The 18,455-nt window shown below is 43.4% G+C and overlaps 2 protein-coding genes across 5 annotated transcripts in view; one reads left to right on the forward strand and one right to left on the reverse strand.

Moving 5' to 3' along the window:
• The window catches only part of PLEKHA3 (pleckstrin homology domain containing A3), a 71,228-nt gene extending 67,779 nt beyond the window's left edge, over positions 1 to 3,449 (reverse strand). Inside the window, exon 1 of one of the 3 annotated variants that reach the window (XM_033946468.1) lies at positions 3,098 to 3,449. Coding sequence is in view for 2 of the 3 variants with exons in the window: in XM_033946466.1 (XP_033802357.1) it covers positions 3,098 to 3,137 (40 nt within the window). In the remaining variant the exon portion in view is untranslated. The remainder of the gene's footprint in view (positions 1 to 3,097) is intronic. The other 2 variants (XM_033946466.1, XM_033946467.1) reach the window with 2 other exon arrangements.
• Positions 3,450 to 3,590: 141 nt separating this feature from the next.
• FKBP7 (FKBP prolyl isomerase 7) overlaps positions 3,591 to 18,455 on the forward strand; it is a 46,853-nt gene continuing 31,988 nt past the window's right edge. The window contains exons 1-2 of one of the 2 annotated variants that reach the window (XM_033946470.1): positions 3,591 to 3,740; positions 5,034 to 5,212. In XM_033946470.1, the coding sequence (XP_033802361.1) occupies positions 3,729 to 3,740; positions 5,034 to 5,212 (191 nt within the window). In that variant the 5' untranslated portion in view covers positions 3,591 to 3,728. Of the gene's footprint in view, positions 3,741 to 4,880; positions 5,213 to 18,455 lie in introns of those variants that run through there. The other variant, XM_033946469.1, reaches the window with a different exon arrangement.

Genomic DNA, 18,455 nt, shown 5'->3' on the forward strand with positions numbered 1-18,455 from the left:
CACGCCTAGATGGCTTAGTTTGGAAACCTCTTTGGTTTCTCCATACCCTTTAAAGCTTCTTCCATTCATGGGCAACTTCGCCTATCATAAAACATTTAGAATACTGAAGTCCACGTCTATTCTCATTCATTCCTTTTACAAAACACTAAATGTGAACTCTTATGACTCTACTGATATCCCTATATGGTGGAACAGTAATTTTAAATTCATTAATCCCTCCTCCTTTATCATCACTTGGCAATCCATTAACTTATGGTTTCTTTCTCAATTATTGATTGGCAATAAATTAATGACCCCAGAACAGTTTTCTTCCTTCTTTAATTTACCTCCCACAGATCCTTCAAACAGGTCTCTTCTTCAAGATATTGGAAGAACTTCACCTCTTCCCCAAATTTCCTACACAATCCAAACATTTCTCTTCATTTACAAATAAACTTTTAGCTGGGAACAAAAAAGGATCAAAAATCTATAAAAAAATATTACAAGAAATTGGTACCCACTTTAATGCAACTTTAGGACAATTTTGGGAAATAGAATTCAATTTATCACATGGTGAATTAGGATTTGTCCCTGTCCTGGAAATCCTCTGCGTGTCCCTCTATGTCAGCTGCCATATCACAATCTACTTATTTTATCATGCATAACGCCTACTGAATACCCAAAAATCTAGAATTCTAAATGATTCCTTCAACAAATGTTGGTCATGTTCTGTATCAACAGGCTCACTACCCCATATCTTATTTCATTATCACAAAACGCATAGTTATTGGTGCTCTATATGGAATAAAATCTGCAACATCTTTCTACTAGAATCCACATCATCCAAAACATATAGAACCATCATCCTTAGATCCTGCAATCCGGATCTTGGAATTCCTGACTCTTCCTCTTAACTTTTTGACTTAAATGATTGCTCCAGCAGTTCACCTAATTGTGTGTTACTGGAAAGATAACAACTGAATCTATCAGAATGCTGAATTACCTATGCTCTGTGCAAGTATGAAGAAATTATTGCATCTAAAAATAACTGTTCTCGCTTTGTTAAAACCTGGGCTCCCTTTGATAGATATTGAAATAACTATTACATAGTTACTCCCTGATTTGTCATATTACATAACTTTATACCTATTAAGATGCAACCAATGTACTTCCTGTTTAATTGTTGTTTATGTTACATATACTATGTATTTGCTTCAAAATTAATAAAGATACCTGAAAAAAATGCTAAAGTTCTTCTGCTGAATGTATGTTTTGAGGCAAGTGAATGTGAAGAAAATGGAATATTTTCTCAAAGACGTTTTAAGAAGAATTTAAAATAAATACGGTAGATTTTAACAGCAAAAGATAAAAATAAAGAGGAGGAGAGGTTTTTAAGGATCAATGAATGAAATGTGAAACCATGTAAGACTTGGCTCAGGTTCATTTACCAACTACCAAGCAGGTTTCTGAGATCCTTTTCCTCCTTTAAAGCCACATTTTATGGTTTTGAGCAGGGGTGTCCAACCTTTTGGCTTCCCTGGGCCTCACTGGCCGAAAAAAATGTTTCTGGGGCCGCACAAACACTGCAGCAAGACAGAGGAGGGAGCCGAGCCGGCAAGACGGTAAAAACCCCGGGGGCAGCAGAGGAAAACACTGCTTCGCCTTCGACCGGGGCCACACAAAACACTTCACGGGGCCGCAGGTTGGACACCCCTGGCTTAGAGTGTGGGACCTGACTGCATTGCTGGAGTGTTCCCTTTTTGTTCTTACTCACCATCTTTTGTGAAAAACAGTGTGTAACTTTTCAGCATCCCCTTGTATATGCTAGCGGGCAATACTAATATGCAGACAAGAAAGAAACTTCAAGATTACAGAATAAAGCAGGTCAAAGGAAAGCTAGGATACATACAGGGAGGCAAATAACCAAAATTGAGAGAAAACCCTTTGGCAAGACTTTCTCTAGAGTATTAAGTGCAACTCAATACAGCAAGATTTTTAAAGATAGAAGTCAGAGAGGTTCTTAACTATGGGCTAAAACCCACTGATCTACAGTGGATTATGTCCCAAGAACATGACTGCTCCTCTTCTCTCTGGGTCTCCACTGTGAATAATGGAGTGTGGACTAATAAGTCAATGAGTGAAGTTCACAGACCCTCCCCACTCTTTCAGCATGAGCTTCTTGTTAGTATGGTACTAGGGTCTGTAATTTCATACCCCACACACAGGGCACTGTGTGGACTCCTAGCATCACTGCTGGTGTTTTGAGTAAAGGGGGGGGGGATAAAGTGGATAAGAGAGAGTTGTGTTTTGTTTTTCTCATCTGGCATCATGCAAACTTTTGAGCACTGAAGCAAGGTCATATTAGATTTTTAAAAATTGTGAATTATTACTATAAACCCTAGAAAATAGATGGATCAGGTATAAGATCAGGAGCAAAAATTAGTAAAAATATTATACACTAGCAGAAATGAGTTTGTTTAATCTAAATGACTTTCTTTAAATTTTAATTCTTTATGTGATTTTCCCTTGCTTCTTTGGTGGGAAGAATTTCCAGTTTCCCTGTCTTTTTCTGCTAGCATCCCCTTCATCAAGGCACAGCCATAACTGAGCATCTCCCTGGCGCCAAATTTTAAAGTCAATGCACACAACAATAATGAATAACCAAAAGCTTTCAATAGCAAAATCTTTATAATAAGGTGGTAAATTGAGAAGAAAAATTAATTTACATAAAATATTGGGGGAGGGTACACGGCATAACCTCCCGATAAAAAAAATAACGATAAAATTATTACAGAAACTGAAGAAGCCTGGGAAAAGGACCTTGGTTGAAAACTGGCAAAGTCAGAGATCAAACCTAGTCTAAAGCACTGTAATGGACGAGATGATGGTAAACAGACTAGGTGGCCTTCTGCTCCTTAATCCCCGTCTGCCCTCGTTTCTACACCTAGTAACATTGTCTTATCTGGTTTTGTTCACTATAAAGGCCAATTTGCGAGTGACCAGCCACACTAGGCAGCATCTCCACTCTGGCCCAACCAAGAGCACAAGAGGGGTATCCCCGGGAGTGACAGGGTATCAGCTGGAGGATAACAGGGGTCCCGGGAGTAGCTTGCAGTACCTGCGATGTAATTGGTCCATTTGTACAGAACGCCTTCCATTGCTCAGCTCATTCAGCCGCGCTCCACATCGTCCCGCCAGCGTCCGGCCGACTCGGCCCCACCGGGAGACAGATTTCACCCGGCCTCTAGCACTAAACACCAACCGTCCGCTGCGCTAACCTTCCCAACACTCCTCCGCCGCCCCTAAGCAGCAGCTGCTCATTGTTCCATTCTCCTCCTACTCCGCCTACCCGTGACCTTTCAGTAACCCGGCCGTAATCCGTCTCTTCCTCACAGCAGATCGAGAGGAGGCGGGATTTGAGTGAGTCACAAAGCTAATTCCCCTTTCCCCCCCCTCCACATTGTGTTACTGTCCATTGGTCGCCAACCGCCAATCAGCGTTCACGCAACAACTATTCAGGCCCGCCCAATGACCGTGTGGCTAAATTAGTAGACAAAGCCTGTGGTGAAATGTTTGTGAAGTCACTGCGTCGATTTGGCAGTTTCCGGGTTCCTTTTCGCTCACAGCCCGTTGCATTCTGGTGCTTGTAGTACTATTTTATATTAGACGCAAGAAAGTACTACTATACAGTATATCGCACTATTGGTAGAGATTTGGAAAATACTTTTAAAATATTTTCACATGGAGATATGATGTTTAAGGTGATTAGCAAAATTGTATGTGATGTCATTTATAATTTTCAATGCAATGATGTATAGAAAATGACTAAAAATAGGTGATCATGATTCATGCTCTAAGAACATTATATTTATATAACTATCTTGGTGCCTTTTGGCTAAGGTTCAAGCATAGGGCCTGAGGACCTGCTGAGTTGCCAAGTTGCAGGAGGAAGACTTTGTAATTAATCCTGGTTTCAAGTTTTATTAAAATTTGATAAAACGCTAGTCATACATTCTAAGCGTTTAATAGTTAAAAAATTAAAATGGGGAAAAATTAACAAACTTATTAATGACAGGACAATACTTACATGGAAACAACAGGATGGTAGGGAGAAATACAATTTTAAAAGAAAAGAGAACAATTAAGGTTAAAAACAAGAGGGAAAAGAGAGGGATCATATCAGTGTTGAATATAAATAAAGCAGAATTTGGCATGGAAGGACCCTAAGATCATTTAGCAATCGTAAGCATCTTTAAATAAGAAGCTTTTAAAATTGCCCTTAAATTTATCTAGATTTTTCTCAGACCTTAAACAAATTCCATATTGTGGCGAATGAATTTACCCCACGTTTTCAACTTTTATCCCAAAGTGCTGTGAATTTTCAAGTCCCTGATTCTTCCTATTAAAATCAGTGTTGTAGTAGGCCCCATAGAACACCTGGATTGTCATACATCCAGGACTAGCCTAAAATCTCCCTTCTGGAATTTGCTAGCAAAGCAGGATTAAATGGATTGAAGTTTAGATGAGGAAAACTAAAGCGATATTTAGGAAATACGCTAATGGGAGAGTTGAATACATACTTTTATATTTTATTATTCTTATACTTTTCAATTGTTTAGGACACACTACATATACATATATAGTCATCTGATGCCTAGGGGAGCTCTAAGGCAGAGTCAAATGAATGCTTGGCCCTGATTCGTAGTAGACAAAAGACTTTCCACCGAGAACCTAAATCTTGGCATACAAAGGATATGAGTGGTAATAAGCTCTGTAAAGAAATCGGGCTCTGGAAGGGAAGAGGTTGACCAATCAGCTGCTGCATAACATTGTTCTGACGAGTAGCAGATTTGGCTGAGCTCTTCCTGAAGAGAAAAAAAAAACCCCCTACTAGAAAATTGTGTGTTCTCATTTCTCTTACAGCCTGAAAGGAATGCCACGTGTTCAGTAAAAGAACTGCAGGACAGAAAGTTTTGGCACATAGGACTGGAGCATCAGAGAGAAAAAGCTTAATAACAATGTTTTTATGCACCAAATTAATCTTCTTCTTGCAGATGTTTAACCTCCTTACAATGCCCATGAATGGAGAAAAGACAGAAGATGCTACAGAAGAAGTCAAAATAGAAGTTTTGCATCTTCCAAATGAGTGTGATCCAAAAAGCAAAAGAGGGGACCTTCTAAATGCCCATTATGATGGCTACCTAGCAAATGATGGCTCCAAATTCTACTGTAGGTAGGTCACTGCTATATTATGTTATGTGCAATCTTGTATCCCGCCAAATTCTCATTAATTAAAGTTCTAGGCGAGTTACAGACAACATATTGTTAAATAGAATTTGTATAGAATTAAATATGTATGTTAGAAAGAATTATACATGCTACATACAGTTATCAAATTGTTATCAAATTATGCATACAGTCAGATAATATGTTATAAATCAGTCAGTGTATCATAAACTGTGTGCCACAGTACACTAGTTTGTCCCAGCAGATTCCAGGTGTGCCCTGAGATACTGGCACACCTGGTACAGGAGAGTCTTGTCCTGTAGTCAGTCAGCTGGCGCTGCTCCTTCTCCTCACCTCTCCTTCTGTAGCCCCACCACCACCACACACACAGGCAGTAATAGGAGGCTCAGGGCCGCAGCTGGAATACATCTGCACATGCGTGGACGTAGACGTGATGCATTGCGTCAACATCTGCGCTTTTCCAGGTGCCCTCCAGCTACAGCCCCGAGATTAGTGTGTTGTAGCTTAAAAAGTTTGTGACACACTGTTATATAGCAGCTGACCATTAACATTGTTTTTGTTTCCGAAGGTATGCCTAACCTTCTAAACTTGAGAACTGCTTCAGGGTGTCAAAGTCTGTCCTCGAGGGCTGCAATTCAGTTGGGTTTTCAGGATTTCCCCAATGAATATGCATGAGATCTATTTGCATGCACTGCTTTCATTATATGCTACTAGATCTCATGCATATTCATTGGGGGAAGTCCTGAAAACCCGACTGGATTGCGGCCCTCAAGGACTGACTTTGACACCTGTGATTGACATACCTATTGACCCATTATCTGAAAAGTGGTTGTTTGTTTTTATACTTGAAATCAGACAGCCTCAGGAGGAGTGCCAAAATGCCAGGGCTATCACAGTTTAGAAACTGCATTGCTTAGCAACTTTTTTAGACCAATGTTATAAAAAAGAGAAAGTAACCAAGATAGCAATAAATCATGATTTGTGTGTAATTTACTACTCTGAGATATTCATATTCAGATAGGTTCTTAGTATTCCACTGATGAGGAGCAGTCTAGTTTTAGAACAGGGGCCTGAGAACCAGGGAAGATAATGCTTAATTCCAGTGCAATGGGTGTGTCATTTACATGTCTATTTGTTTAGTTTTCATTTAAAATTTCTTAGAATTCTATTGTTTAACTGTTTCTCTTTCCATTCTATTCATATGCCTTCCTCTACCTTTTCTTTTTTCCTCACTTCTAATGTTTATTTTTCTTTTTACATTTCTATATTTGATTTAATTCTTAAAATTATTTTCTATTTAATTAGTTTCTTTCCATTACATTATTATTTTGGAATGTACGTTTTGTTTTTAACAATATGGTATTGAGAGTTCAATGTATTCTTGTTAAGATGCTTCATATCTCATTTTTTTCCTCTATCTTTATTTTCCTCTCTATTATTTTGCTAATTTGTTTGTTCTTAGGTACCGTACTTTAGTTAGATTGTGAGCCTTCGGGACAGTAAGGGAATTTCAAAGTACCTATTCTTTATTTATTTATCTTATTTTTATTGTATCCTTTAATGCAGTGATTCCCAACCCTGTCCTGGAGGAACACCAGGCCAATCGGGTTTTCAGGCTAGCCCTAATGAATATGCATGAGAGAGATTTGCATATGATGGAAGTGATAGGCATGCAAATTTGCTTCATGCATATTCATTAGGGCTAGCCTGAAAACCCAATTGGCCTGGTGTTCCTCCAGGACAGGGTTGGGAACCACTGCTTTAATGTATATTTCTCTGTAAACCTATATTACTTATAATTTTAATGCACCCTATTGTCTATTTTCTGTAAACCGCTTAGAATCCTAACGGAGTTTAGCAGTATATAAGAAATAAATTACATTACATTCTGGACAAGCAGGTTATCTCCCCATGGCCATGAACCATATGCAGAAGGAATCCACTCTGAATTTTTTCTGTGACCCCCATACTTCACCAGGAGATCTACAGCCACCTGCAGTTTTCCCTTCTGGATGCAAGCCTGAAGGAGTGTTTCTGTTCTGCTCTCCCCTTTATTTGTTTTATTCAGTATTTTATTGATTACATATGGTGCTTTAAGTGCTTGGAGCTCTCCAGTTTCAGTATTAGCTCTGCCTGCATAGAGAATAAGCAGACTGAGGTCTGCAGCTGACAGGCCGATGCCTGGTGGTACTTTGATAGCCAGCCTGCACATGTATTTTTGAAGCCCAGGGTCATACTCTTTTCCCCTCTCACCTACTGCTTAGCAGGGGTATGAGAGCAGGCTGTTAGGTGCCTGTAGGAGGCTCAGTGATGTCTCGCAGGTTGCCAGCTGCATTTTTACACCTCTCCCTTTCTGAAGCCCGTCCGTCGGTTCCCAAGGGGGGTACGGTCAGATGGCATGTTCTCCCTCCTGAAAAATCCTAAACTCAGTGTTTTTTTTTACTTTGGGAAGTTAGTTATTTTAGTGTTTTTAGGTGTGAAAATTTTGCTGGCAGCCATCTTGGTTTTTTAGCAATCTTTTTTCAAAAGTTCCCTGCAATTCCATAACTTAGTTGTTTGCTTCAAAACTGGTTGGGATGGGGTCATTCGGCTCTACTACCCCAAATTCATGCCAGGATTGCACAAATTCTGTGCCTCAGGAACATCCTTGCACCATGTGCTGTGTTGCACGGACCAGAGAGGCAGGAATGGCCAGCTTATCTCTCCCGAATATGATCAGTTGACAAAAAGGGCGGCTAGCCCACTGGGGGCAGCTTTTACCATTTTGAGGGCCTGCATATAGTGACCGTTCCACGCAAAAGGATGTGGACGCCCCACATCCCAAGCAGCGCACAGTAGAGTCATCACAGCTATATCCTATGGCACAGGAATGACAGCAACTTTTCGGTCAGCCTAAAGTAGATTTCTTGGTTGCACAGGTTCCTAAGTGCACCTCCCTTCTGAGTGAAGGCGATGTGGTGCTCAAGGATATGCAGGACTATCGAGTAGATGTTGTTCTCAGGAGCTTTTTGAGGCAGTGGCTTTGAGAGTCAAAGCTGCCTTGGCAGCTTCCTTTGTCACTCGTGCTTGTCTGTGCACTTTGGAGAGTGAGGGAGATGATCTCCCTTTCCCCCTCCCACACTGCTACTTTTATCTTGTGTGGATTATGTGGCTGTATGACATACGGGTCCTGGGTAAAGCTTATTACATTTTTGTTCGTAGAATGCTCTGGATCAGAAAATGGGCTGGCAATTCCACCTCCAAAGCTACTCTGGCCAGACTCCCTTTTAAAGGGCAGTTTTTATTTGGAAAAGGCTTGGATGATCTCATGAACTGTATGGGGACCGTCACCCTGAGACCCTGCCTGTTGTAGACCCAGAACCTCTAGTGCAGGGGTGTCAAAGTCCCTCCTCGATGGCTGCAATCCAGTCGGGTTTTCAGGATTTCCCAATGAATATGCATGAGATCTATTAGCATACAATGAAAGCAGTGCATGGAAATAGATCTCATGCATATTCATTGGGGGAAATTCTGAAAACCCAACTGGATTGCGGCCCTCAAGGAGGGACTTTGACACCCCTGCTCTAGAGGCTCAGGGTGCTTTAATTTTCATGGCCCCAGATGCTCTCGACAATATTCCACTTCCACCTTGCAGAGATTCTCCCAGAGCTACAGGCAGAGGTTCTCTGGATCCAGGCGTAACCAGACCTCCACTTTCCGTACTGCTCCATCTTCCAAGCAATCGCAGTGACGCTAGGCCGAGGGAGGCCCCTCTTCCTATAGGGGGCATGCTTTTGGCATTTCTGTAGGTCTGAGTCGAAATTTCATCCGATTGCTGGGTTCTGGATATCATTTGGTCCTGCTACAAGCTGTAATTTGCCCAGCCTCTGACAGATTGGTATATGGACTCGCTCCCAGAAAAGCAGTCAAAGTACAAGACACTGTGAGAAGGTTAATCGACAGGCTATAGAGCCTGTGCCGCCCGAAGACTCGGGCTCAGGGAGATACTTTACCATGCCACAGAAAGGCTCTGATGAGAGGCATTCTGGACTTTACTGACATAAATGCAGCGCTCAAAGTTCTGCATTTTCACATGGAGACGGTTCGATCTGTCATAGCAGCAGTGACCCCGGGAGAATTCCTAGCCTCTCTAGATCTACCAGGGACCTAACTTGCATATTCCTATTTTCCCAGATCACAGGACGCTTCTCAGATTTCATGATTTGGAAAATCATTATCAATTTTTTGCAAATCATTATCAATTTTCTGCTCTACCCTTTGGCCTCACCACAGCTCCTCGCACCTCACCAAAGTGATGGTTGTGGTAGTTAGTCATCTGTGCAAGATGGGATTTCTAAAGCATCCCTACCTGGATGACTGGCTGTACAGGGCCTCCTTGCTGTCTGAGGGTCAGCGCACAATAGGTGTCAGGTGAACCAAGTCCTGGGGGTTTTGGGTTGGATTGTAAATTACTAAAAGAGCAATTTGATGCCCTGGAAAACCTGGGAATCTTGATCGAAACGGTTGCATCTATCTATCGGAGGCACGAAGACAGAAGCTGTGCCCTCAGATTTCTTGTCTCTTGGGCAAGTCAGCCCTGTTGGCATGAGACTATTTTCAGGTCCTGGGATCCATGGAGGCCACAATAGACATGGTGCCTTGGGCAAGAGCCTCATGCATCCTCTCCAGCAGGCATTACTTTCACGCTGGTCTCTACAGACGGATGTGTTACAGAGGTATCTACCCTGAACATGGGAGGCTTGGGCTAGTATGGAGTTGTGGCTCTGACCTCTGTCCCTCTTCAGGGGCATGCTTGGTCGACTTGCTTCCTGGGTGGTTGTAATGGCACATGCCCGTCTCCTTGGTTGGGGAGTTCATTACAACTGTCGTCCAAATCAGGAGCATTGAACAACCTCTCAGAAGAATTGGTCGATCAGCAGGCTAGAGCTACATTCCCTTCGGTTGGCTCTGCTGGGACTGCAGAAGTCTCTAGAACGTCAAGCAGTCAGAGTCTTCTCCAACAATGCTACAGGGTGGCATATGTCAATCACCAGCGGTGGCATATGTTAATCACCAAATGTGCATCTCTATGTTTGGAAGCCTGCATGCCCTTTCACTGGATGGAGTGTCATATCTAGACGCTATCAGCAGTGCATGTTGCGGGAATGGATGATGTTCAAGCCAACTTCATCTGCAGACAGACCTTGGATCTGGGCAGGTGGACGCTGTCAACAGCAATATTTCAAGCCATTGTTCAGCACTGAGGCCATCCCTGATTCAACTTCATGGTGATAGTGAAGAACAAGAAAACAGACAGATTCTTCAGTTGAAGGTTTGAGTCTTGAAGTGAGGGTCTAGTTAGACATTCTTGTTCAGCCTTAGCCTCAGGGCATCTTGTTGTATGTCTTTCCTCCCTGGCCCACGATAGACCGAATCCGTCAACAAATTGCAACTCATCAGGGAAAGGTCATTCTAGTGGCTCTAGATTGGACTCACAGGCCATAGTACGCAGATCTAATGTGTCTTCGCACAGGCCAGGGCCTATGGTTGCATATGCATCCAGACATCCTTTTGCAGGGTCCAGTATGCATGAAGGATCCAGATCGCTTTGCTCTTATGGTATGGCTCTTGAGTGTGAAGCATTAGAGTGCAAAGGGTATTCCGAAGTGGTCTTTGTCACCCTTTTCAAATCTAAGACATCAACTACAGTCTCTACCTACACTAAAGCGTGGAAGGCTTTTCAGCATTGGTATGTCCAGGAATGTGTGGAGCCATTTTCAGCTCCAGTTTCAGTGGTGGTAGCTTGTCTCCAAGCAGGTGTTGATAAGGATCTCACTGTGGCTTCTCTTTGGGTTCAAATCACAGGGCTCTCTTGTTTCAGAGCTCAAGACTGCAGGCCTACCCTGGCATCTCATCCAGACATTGCCAGATTCCTAAAAGGTGCTCTTCAGATCTGATCACCAATCCAACCACTGTTCCCCCTCATGGGATCTTAATGTGGTTATGCGAGGTGTCACCAAAACTCTGTTCAAGCCACTGGAAAAAGCGTTCTTCTTGGACTTCATGCTAAAGGCATTTTTTTCTGGTAGCTATGACCTCAGTGAGATGAGTCTTGGGGGTCCAGGCTCTTTCTTGTTGAGAGCCTTTCCTTAGAAACTCGGAAATTAGGGTCTCCCTATGCACTGTTCCTTCTTTTCTGCCAAAGGTGGTTTTGGTGTTTCATGTTAAATCAGAATGTCTGCTTACCTGTATTCCAGTCCACCAGTTCTAAGAAACAGGACCACATTTTGAAGAAGTTGAATGTGAGAAGAGTGCTTCTTTGTTATCTAGAGGTCACCAATTAGACTCTCTGACCATCTGTTTGTGCAGACTCATTTGACTAAGCGAGGTGCACCTGTTTCCAAAGCCATGATTTCTAGATGGATCGGAAGGCTGTTTCGTCAGCCTACATTATCTGTGGGAAACAGTTTCCTGTTTCCATCAAGACATATTCATGAGTCGAAGCTAAGGCAGTTTCTCAGCTGAGATTTCTAGAGTAGCAACTTGGTGCACTCTATACACATTTGCAAAGTTTTACAGGGTGGACATTGCGGCATGTGTGGACTCTCCTTTTTGTTCCTCCATGTTAAGGGCCAGCGCAGTCAACCTGCTTAGTTTTCTGGGACAGCTTTTGTACCTCCCGTTTGTTCAGAATGACACACCTATTGCACTGGAAAAAGAGATTGTGTCCTTACCTTGATATTATCTTTTCCAGTAGGTAGGTGTGTCATTCTGGACCCCCTCCCTGTCCTTCCTGCACTTGCCTACTGTTTTATTCTGTTTATTCTTCTCCAAGTATGTATCTTGGATGCCAGTCAGCCATTTGGGCCCTGAAGGATTCTGTAAATATGTTCTTAGCATCTACAGGGGTACTTCCTGAGCTCCTTTGATGCTTCTGTTGGCTGTTACTTGTTCATTGATTGTTTAAGTATTATGTTCGAGTAGAACAGTTTATTTGTTTGGGAAGTTTCCTGCCTGTTATTCTTTACTTCACATAGTTGGTTGGAGCTCTTGCAAGCTTAGGAACTAACTGAAGGTGACAGTAGAGTTCCCGGTGAAGTAGGACTGTCACAGAAAAAATCTGGCATGGATACCTCTTCATACAGTTCGTGGCTATGGGGAGTTAACCCAGTTGTCCAGAATGACACACATACTATCTACTGGAAAAAATATTATCCAAGTAAGGATATAATCTCTTTATTCCACCAATGCTCCTTATGACCTTGGCAAGTCACTTCATCTCTCTTGCTCAGGCGCAAAGTAGATGATAAGCCAATTTAGATTATAACTCACCTTGGGGTTTGATTTTATAAAGCTGAGTAATTAAATCTAAAATTCAAATCCATATCCATAGCAGAGATCATTTTAATAACTTTTTGACTAACTTTAGAGACTAAAATATCCTTCCTCAGGTCAGGATAGGATACCATATTAGCAGTATACTGTCCTGACCTGATGAAGGAGGTTTTGGCCTCTGAAAGCTACTTGAAAAATACATTTAATCCAATAAAAGAGTATCATTTTCCATTTTTTTAATTTGCATTGTAGTGGTTAGAATATGTCAGTCTGCTATCATATTTTGCACAGTGTAGGAGACACGCATTGCTTTCACTTTCTCTGGTGTTGCACTGTATGAAGAGTTTATCTTCTTTATTTATTTATTCAATTTTCTATACCATTCTCCCAGGGGAGCTCGAAACGGTTTACATGAATTTATTCAGGTACTCAAGCATTTTTCCCTGTCTGTCCTGGTAGGCTCACAATCTATCTAATGTACCTGGGGCAGTGGGTACAGCGGGGGTTTGAACCCACAGCATCAGGGTGCTTAGGCTGGAGCTTTAACCACTGCACCACACTCTCAGTTTAAATTTAATTTCTATTTTTATATTGTGGTTACTTATTCTGTATTAGGTGAAGATCTGTGTTCTGCATGTTTGAAAGAGACATGGTTTTCTGTTAGCATTGATTGCATTATCTGTTTAATCTGGTTTATTTAGTTTTCCAATAGGTTTACTGCAGTGGTCAATGCAGTGTTTTTGGTACTGTCTTTTCCTAGGTAGGTGCTTGTGTCTTTTCCTAGGTAGGTGCTGCTATTATGGTATGTTGGAATTGCTCTATAGGTCCTGAGTGACCTTCAGAGTGTTTTGAGTTACTTAAGTTCACATTATACCTTGTATTGGATTTTGGATATGGATTTAGATCATATCTTTCTCAGTAATGGTTCATGGCAAGTTACATTCAAGTAAGGTAGGTATTTTTCACATTCCTAGAGGGTTTATAATTTTTAAGTTTTGTATCTGAGGCAATGGAGGGTTAATTAACTTGTCCTAGATATCAAACAACATCAGTGGGATTTGAGCCCTGGCTTCCCTAGTTCTCAGCTGGCTGTTCTAACCATGTTTGGTAATCAGCAAACTAGATGCTAGTGGAGCTGAAGCCTAGTTGTTCTTTGGCAGCTTACCAAAGACATTGCTAGGTAAATTATTTTTTGGTTGTAGTGCAGTATGACATATTGCAATAAAAGGGGAAATCAGAATGGAGGGGGAGGGGTTAAAACTTTTTCACATCACTATATTCCTATTTAAGTTACTTTTTAATATTGCTTTAATATGTATATATATATATATATATATATATGACTATTACAGCTTATATTTTCTTTCCAGTTCAATAGAAATAATTTAACTTCTTGATTTTTATGTACCATATATACTCAAATATAAACTGAGATTCTGCCATGAGTTCCTTCGGCCGCTGAGAGACATGAGTAGGAGCGCGATTTGGCGCTGCTGCTCGATACTGAGAGGCATCCTTACTGGCAACCGCAAATTCTCATGAGAATTCGCAGGAGCCAGTAAGGATGCCTCTCAGTACCGAGCAGCAGCGCCAAATTGCGCTCATGCTCGTGTTACTCAGTGGCTGAAGGAATTTGCGATAGCTGGTTAGCAGCAGGGCAATAACTTGGAAAGTTCGCTCCTGCCCGTTGCACCTCCACCGCGGATCACCAAGATGAGGTACCGTATGAGGCTAGGGCAGGGAGGGAGGCGGGGGCAGAACCTGGGAGGGAGGGAGGGAGGGTGCAGAGTCTGACAGCAGAGGGGGGAAGGAAGGAAGGGGCCTGGTGCAATGCCTGACAGGGGAGGGAGGGAAGGGTGCTGGGTGCAGAGCCTGACAGGGGAGTGGAGGATGGAAGGGTGTTGGGTGCAGAGCCTGACAGGGGAGGGGAGGAAGGAAGGGTGCTGGGCACAGAGTCTGACAGGGGAGGGGAGGAAGGAAGGGGGCTGGGTGCAGAGCCTGATGGGGCAGGACACTTGAATATTAAGCCGCCCAACTTATATTTGAGTCAACCATTTTTCCTCCTTTCTGGGGGGAAAAAGGGGGGTCTCTATTTATATTGGGATCGACTTATATTCAAGTATATACGGTAATTTGGCATAATTTTTCAAAATTTGCTTCTTTTTGCAACCCGCCCTCCTCCCCTCCAACCACACACTAAACCATCCCAAATCAACTGCTGCTCAGAACACATCATGACTTGCACATCTGCTTTCCTGGCTTAGAGGGAACATTGGGTCAGGGGTTGGCAACATGTGGCTTGCGAGCTACAAGTGACTGTTCTTGCATGTGGCTGTGGCTCTCCCTCCCATCCCCATGATCCCCTCCCCCCAGGCATACCAAAGTGTTTGGTGGTCCAGTGGGGGTCTTTGTGGCAGGAGCGTGGCCCTTTTGCTCCTGCATCCTCACAGCTTTCTTCTAAAATAGCTGCTGCGATCTCTCACAACTGCTCGCAGCATTTCCCTTTAGTACTACAAGCTGCCACGAGATGTCACAGCAGCCATTCTAGAAGGCAGCTGTGAGGAGGCAGGAGTTAGAGGGCTGTGCTCCTGCCACAAAGATTCCTGCTGGACCACCAGGTACCTTGATACGCCTAGGGGGAGTGGGAATCATGGGATTGGGAAGGAGGTTAAAGGGTTGAGGTCTGGAGAGGAGAGAGAATCTTGGCTATGGATTGGGGGAGGTGAGAGGGAAGAATGAGAGGTGCAGATACCTTGGAGGGGTTGGAGGGGTGGCTCTTTGTAAATCTTGGGTCAAACATTTAGGATAAATTGGCTCTTTGATGTAAAAAGGTTGCCGACTCCTACCCTAGGTGTACCTTCAGCCATGTACCACCACCCATCCTCCATTTCCCAGGGGCAGCTCAAGACCTTACAACCTCCCCCACCCCCATAGTCCAGCATCTCCCATCTCCCTGCTGTCTAATATTCCAATGTCACCCTTTTCCCTCCCTTGTTCCCCACTACCATCAGTCATGAGGTCTTTGTAAAGTACTATATATATTTACTACCCTGATCTGAAGCAGTAGGTAAGCAGGTAGTCTTTACTCAAAGAGACTCTTATTTTCACAGTCCAGCATCTCACAAGGATTCAGTGCCAGTGTGGGACCTTAAAATCCTGTATTGTGGGGGAGCAGGACACACCAGCACTTGAACATAGGCCTTTGCTTCAAGGTCCAACACTGGCACTGAATCCCCTTGCCTTTTCAGCACTGGAAGAAGAAGGGCATGACAGCAGCAGGAGAGTAGGAAATAGGGGGGAGATGAGATGCTGCATTAAGAACATAAGAATTGCCATACTGGGACAGACCGAGGGTCCATCAAGCCCAGTATCCTGTTTCCAACAGGGGCCAACCTAGGTTTCAAGTACCTAAGCTAGATCCCAATTAGTAAAATATTTCATGCTGCTTATCCTAGGAATAAGTAGTAGATTTCCCCAAGCCATCTTAATAATGGCCTTTGGACTTTTCTTTTAGGAAGTTATCCAATCCTTTTTAATTTATCATATCACCCCTGAGCCGTCTCTTCTCCAAACTGAAGAGCCCTAGCCACTTTAGCCTTTCCTCATAGGGAAGGCATCACAAACCTTTTATCATTTTCATTGTCTTTCTCTTTGTACCTTTTTAATTCTGCTATATCTTTTTTAAAATATGGTGACCAGAACTGCACACAGTATTCAAGTTGTGTCTGTACCATAGAGCAGTGTTTTTCAACCTTTTTTGGGCAAAGGCACACTTGTTTCATGAAAAAAATCACGAGGCACACCACCATTAGAAAATGTTAAAAAATTTAACTCTGTGCCTATATTGACTATATATAAAGTAATTCTCTTGAATAGGAATCAAATAAACACAAAGAAAGTATTTTATAATGCTGCCACCGCCAACATCACCGTTGGCGGCGGTGGCACTCAAGTGGCTAAAGAGCCGCAGTTTGCCGGCCTAGGGACAACACTGGAGGGTGGCCAGCTGTGCACCCCCTTGGGACGTAAACCCGGGGTGGGGCAGACCGCCCCCCCCCCCCACCCTGGTATGCCACTATCTGTACCTCACTCCCTCCCTATGACCAAAAATTCTCCTTTCTTCTATTCCCCGTGTACACAACCATCTCTTTCCCTCCCTTCCTCTCTCCAAAGTCCATGCCTTCTGTGTCCAAACACTCATTCCCTCCCCCACCTCAGCATTTCTTTCCCTCCCTTCCTCTCTCCCAAGTCCATTTCTTCTGTGTCCAAAAACGCATTCCCTCCCCCACCTCAGCATCTCTTTCCCTCCCTTCCTCTCTCCATCCCTTCCTCTCTCCCAAGTCCATTTCTTCTGTGTCCAAAAACGCATTCCCTCCCCCACCTCAGCATCTCTTTCCCTCCCTTCCTCTCTCCCAAGTCCATTTCTTCTGTGTCCAAAAACGCATTCCCTCCCCCACCTCAGCATCTCTTTCCCTCCCTTCCTCTCTCCCTCCCTTCCTCTCTCCCAAGTCCATGCCTTCTGTGTCCAAAAACCCATTCCCTCCCCCACCTCTGCATCTCTTTCCCTCCCTTCCTCTCTCCCAAGTTCATGCCTTGTGTCCAAAACGCACTCCCTCCCCCCTTTTGTGTTCCGTGTTTGCCTCCCAGCCCATCTTTGCAACTTTCTCAGCAAAACGAAGCTCAAGCCGCGAGGCTTGTGTTCTGCTTCCTGTCTGCCCTGCCGCACACAAATAGCCGAACGGAAGTATTCTCCGACGTCAGCGCTGACGTCGGAGGGCAGGCTTTGCTTAAGCCCTCCCTCCGACGTCAGCGCTGACATCGGGGAACGCTTGCGATCGGCTATATGTTAGCTGCAGGGCAGGCAGGAACAGAAGACGAGCCTCGCGGCTCGAGATGTATTGAACTCTGCGGGTCCCCCGTCCAGCTCTCTCCTGTCCACGTGGGGCGGACCGCCCCTCTCCCTAGACTGGTGGTACTGCCCTGATGGCGGCCCTGACCGTACGGCACACCAGGCAACATCTCGCGGCACACTAGTGTGCCGCGGAACAGCGGTTGAAAAACACTGCCATAGAGCAATACAAGAGCATTATAAAATGTTCATCTTTGTTTTCTATTCCTTTCCTGATAATCCCTAATATTCTATTTGCTTTCTTAGCCGCTACCGTACATTGAGCTGAGAGTTTCAATGTATCCTCAACAATAACACTTAGATCCTTTTCCTTGGCAGTGACTTCTAACATGGAACCCTGCATCACCTAGCTATAGTTCGAGTTCCTCTTTCCCACTTGCATCATTTTGCACTTGCTCACATTAAACGTCATCTGCCATTTTTGATGCCCAGTCTTCCAGTCTCACAAAGTCCTCTTGCAATTTTTCAAAATCTTCTTGCCATTTAACAATTTTGAACAATTTTGTGTCATCAGCAAATTTAATTATCTCACTAATTATTCTTATCTCTAGATCATTGATAAATATATTAAAACGCAGCGGTCCCAGCATTCCTGTCTTGCCACCTTCAATTCCCATCCCACTACTAATTGGTTTGTTTGGCCTTCTGCTTTTGTGACATTTGGGCCTAACTTTAAATTATGAAATGAGGGGGTAAGCTTTTTTTCAAAGGCTGAGGAAGGCATGAGACAGCACAAAGTCTAATGCATGTGCAGTGGTGCCTCTTAGGCCTTTCAGAGCCTTTTTAAGTACAAGAGGCTTATGAACATGTAGTCCATTGGATGATATCACTCAGACGTGAGGACTGCTGTCTACAGAGGACACCTACCACAAAAAAGCAATTTGGTTATTTCAGCACTAAACTGTGGATATCAGAAAGAAGAGGAGGATATGGAAAGCTGCATCATGCCCTGAGTTTTATACAGGTTGCTCTGAAACATAGCTACTGTGCATGAAACAAGGCCACT

The sequence above is a fragment of the Geotrypetes seraphini genome, chromosome 5 (genome assembly GCF_902459505.1).
Source record: "Geotrypetes seraphini chromosome 5, aGeoSer1.1, whole genome shotgun sequence".
Taxonomy (NCBI): Eukaryota; Metazoa; Chordata; class Amphibia; order Gymnophiona; family Dermophiidae; genus Geotrypetes; species Geotrypetes seraphini.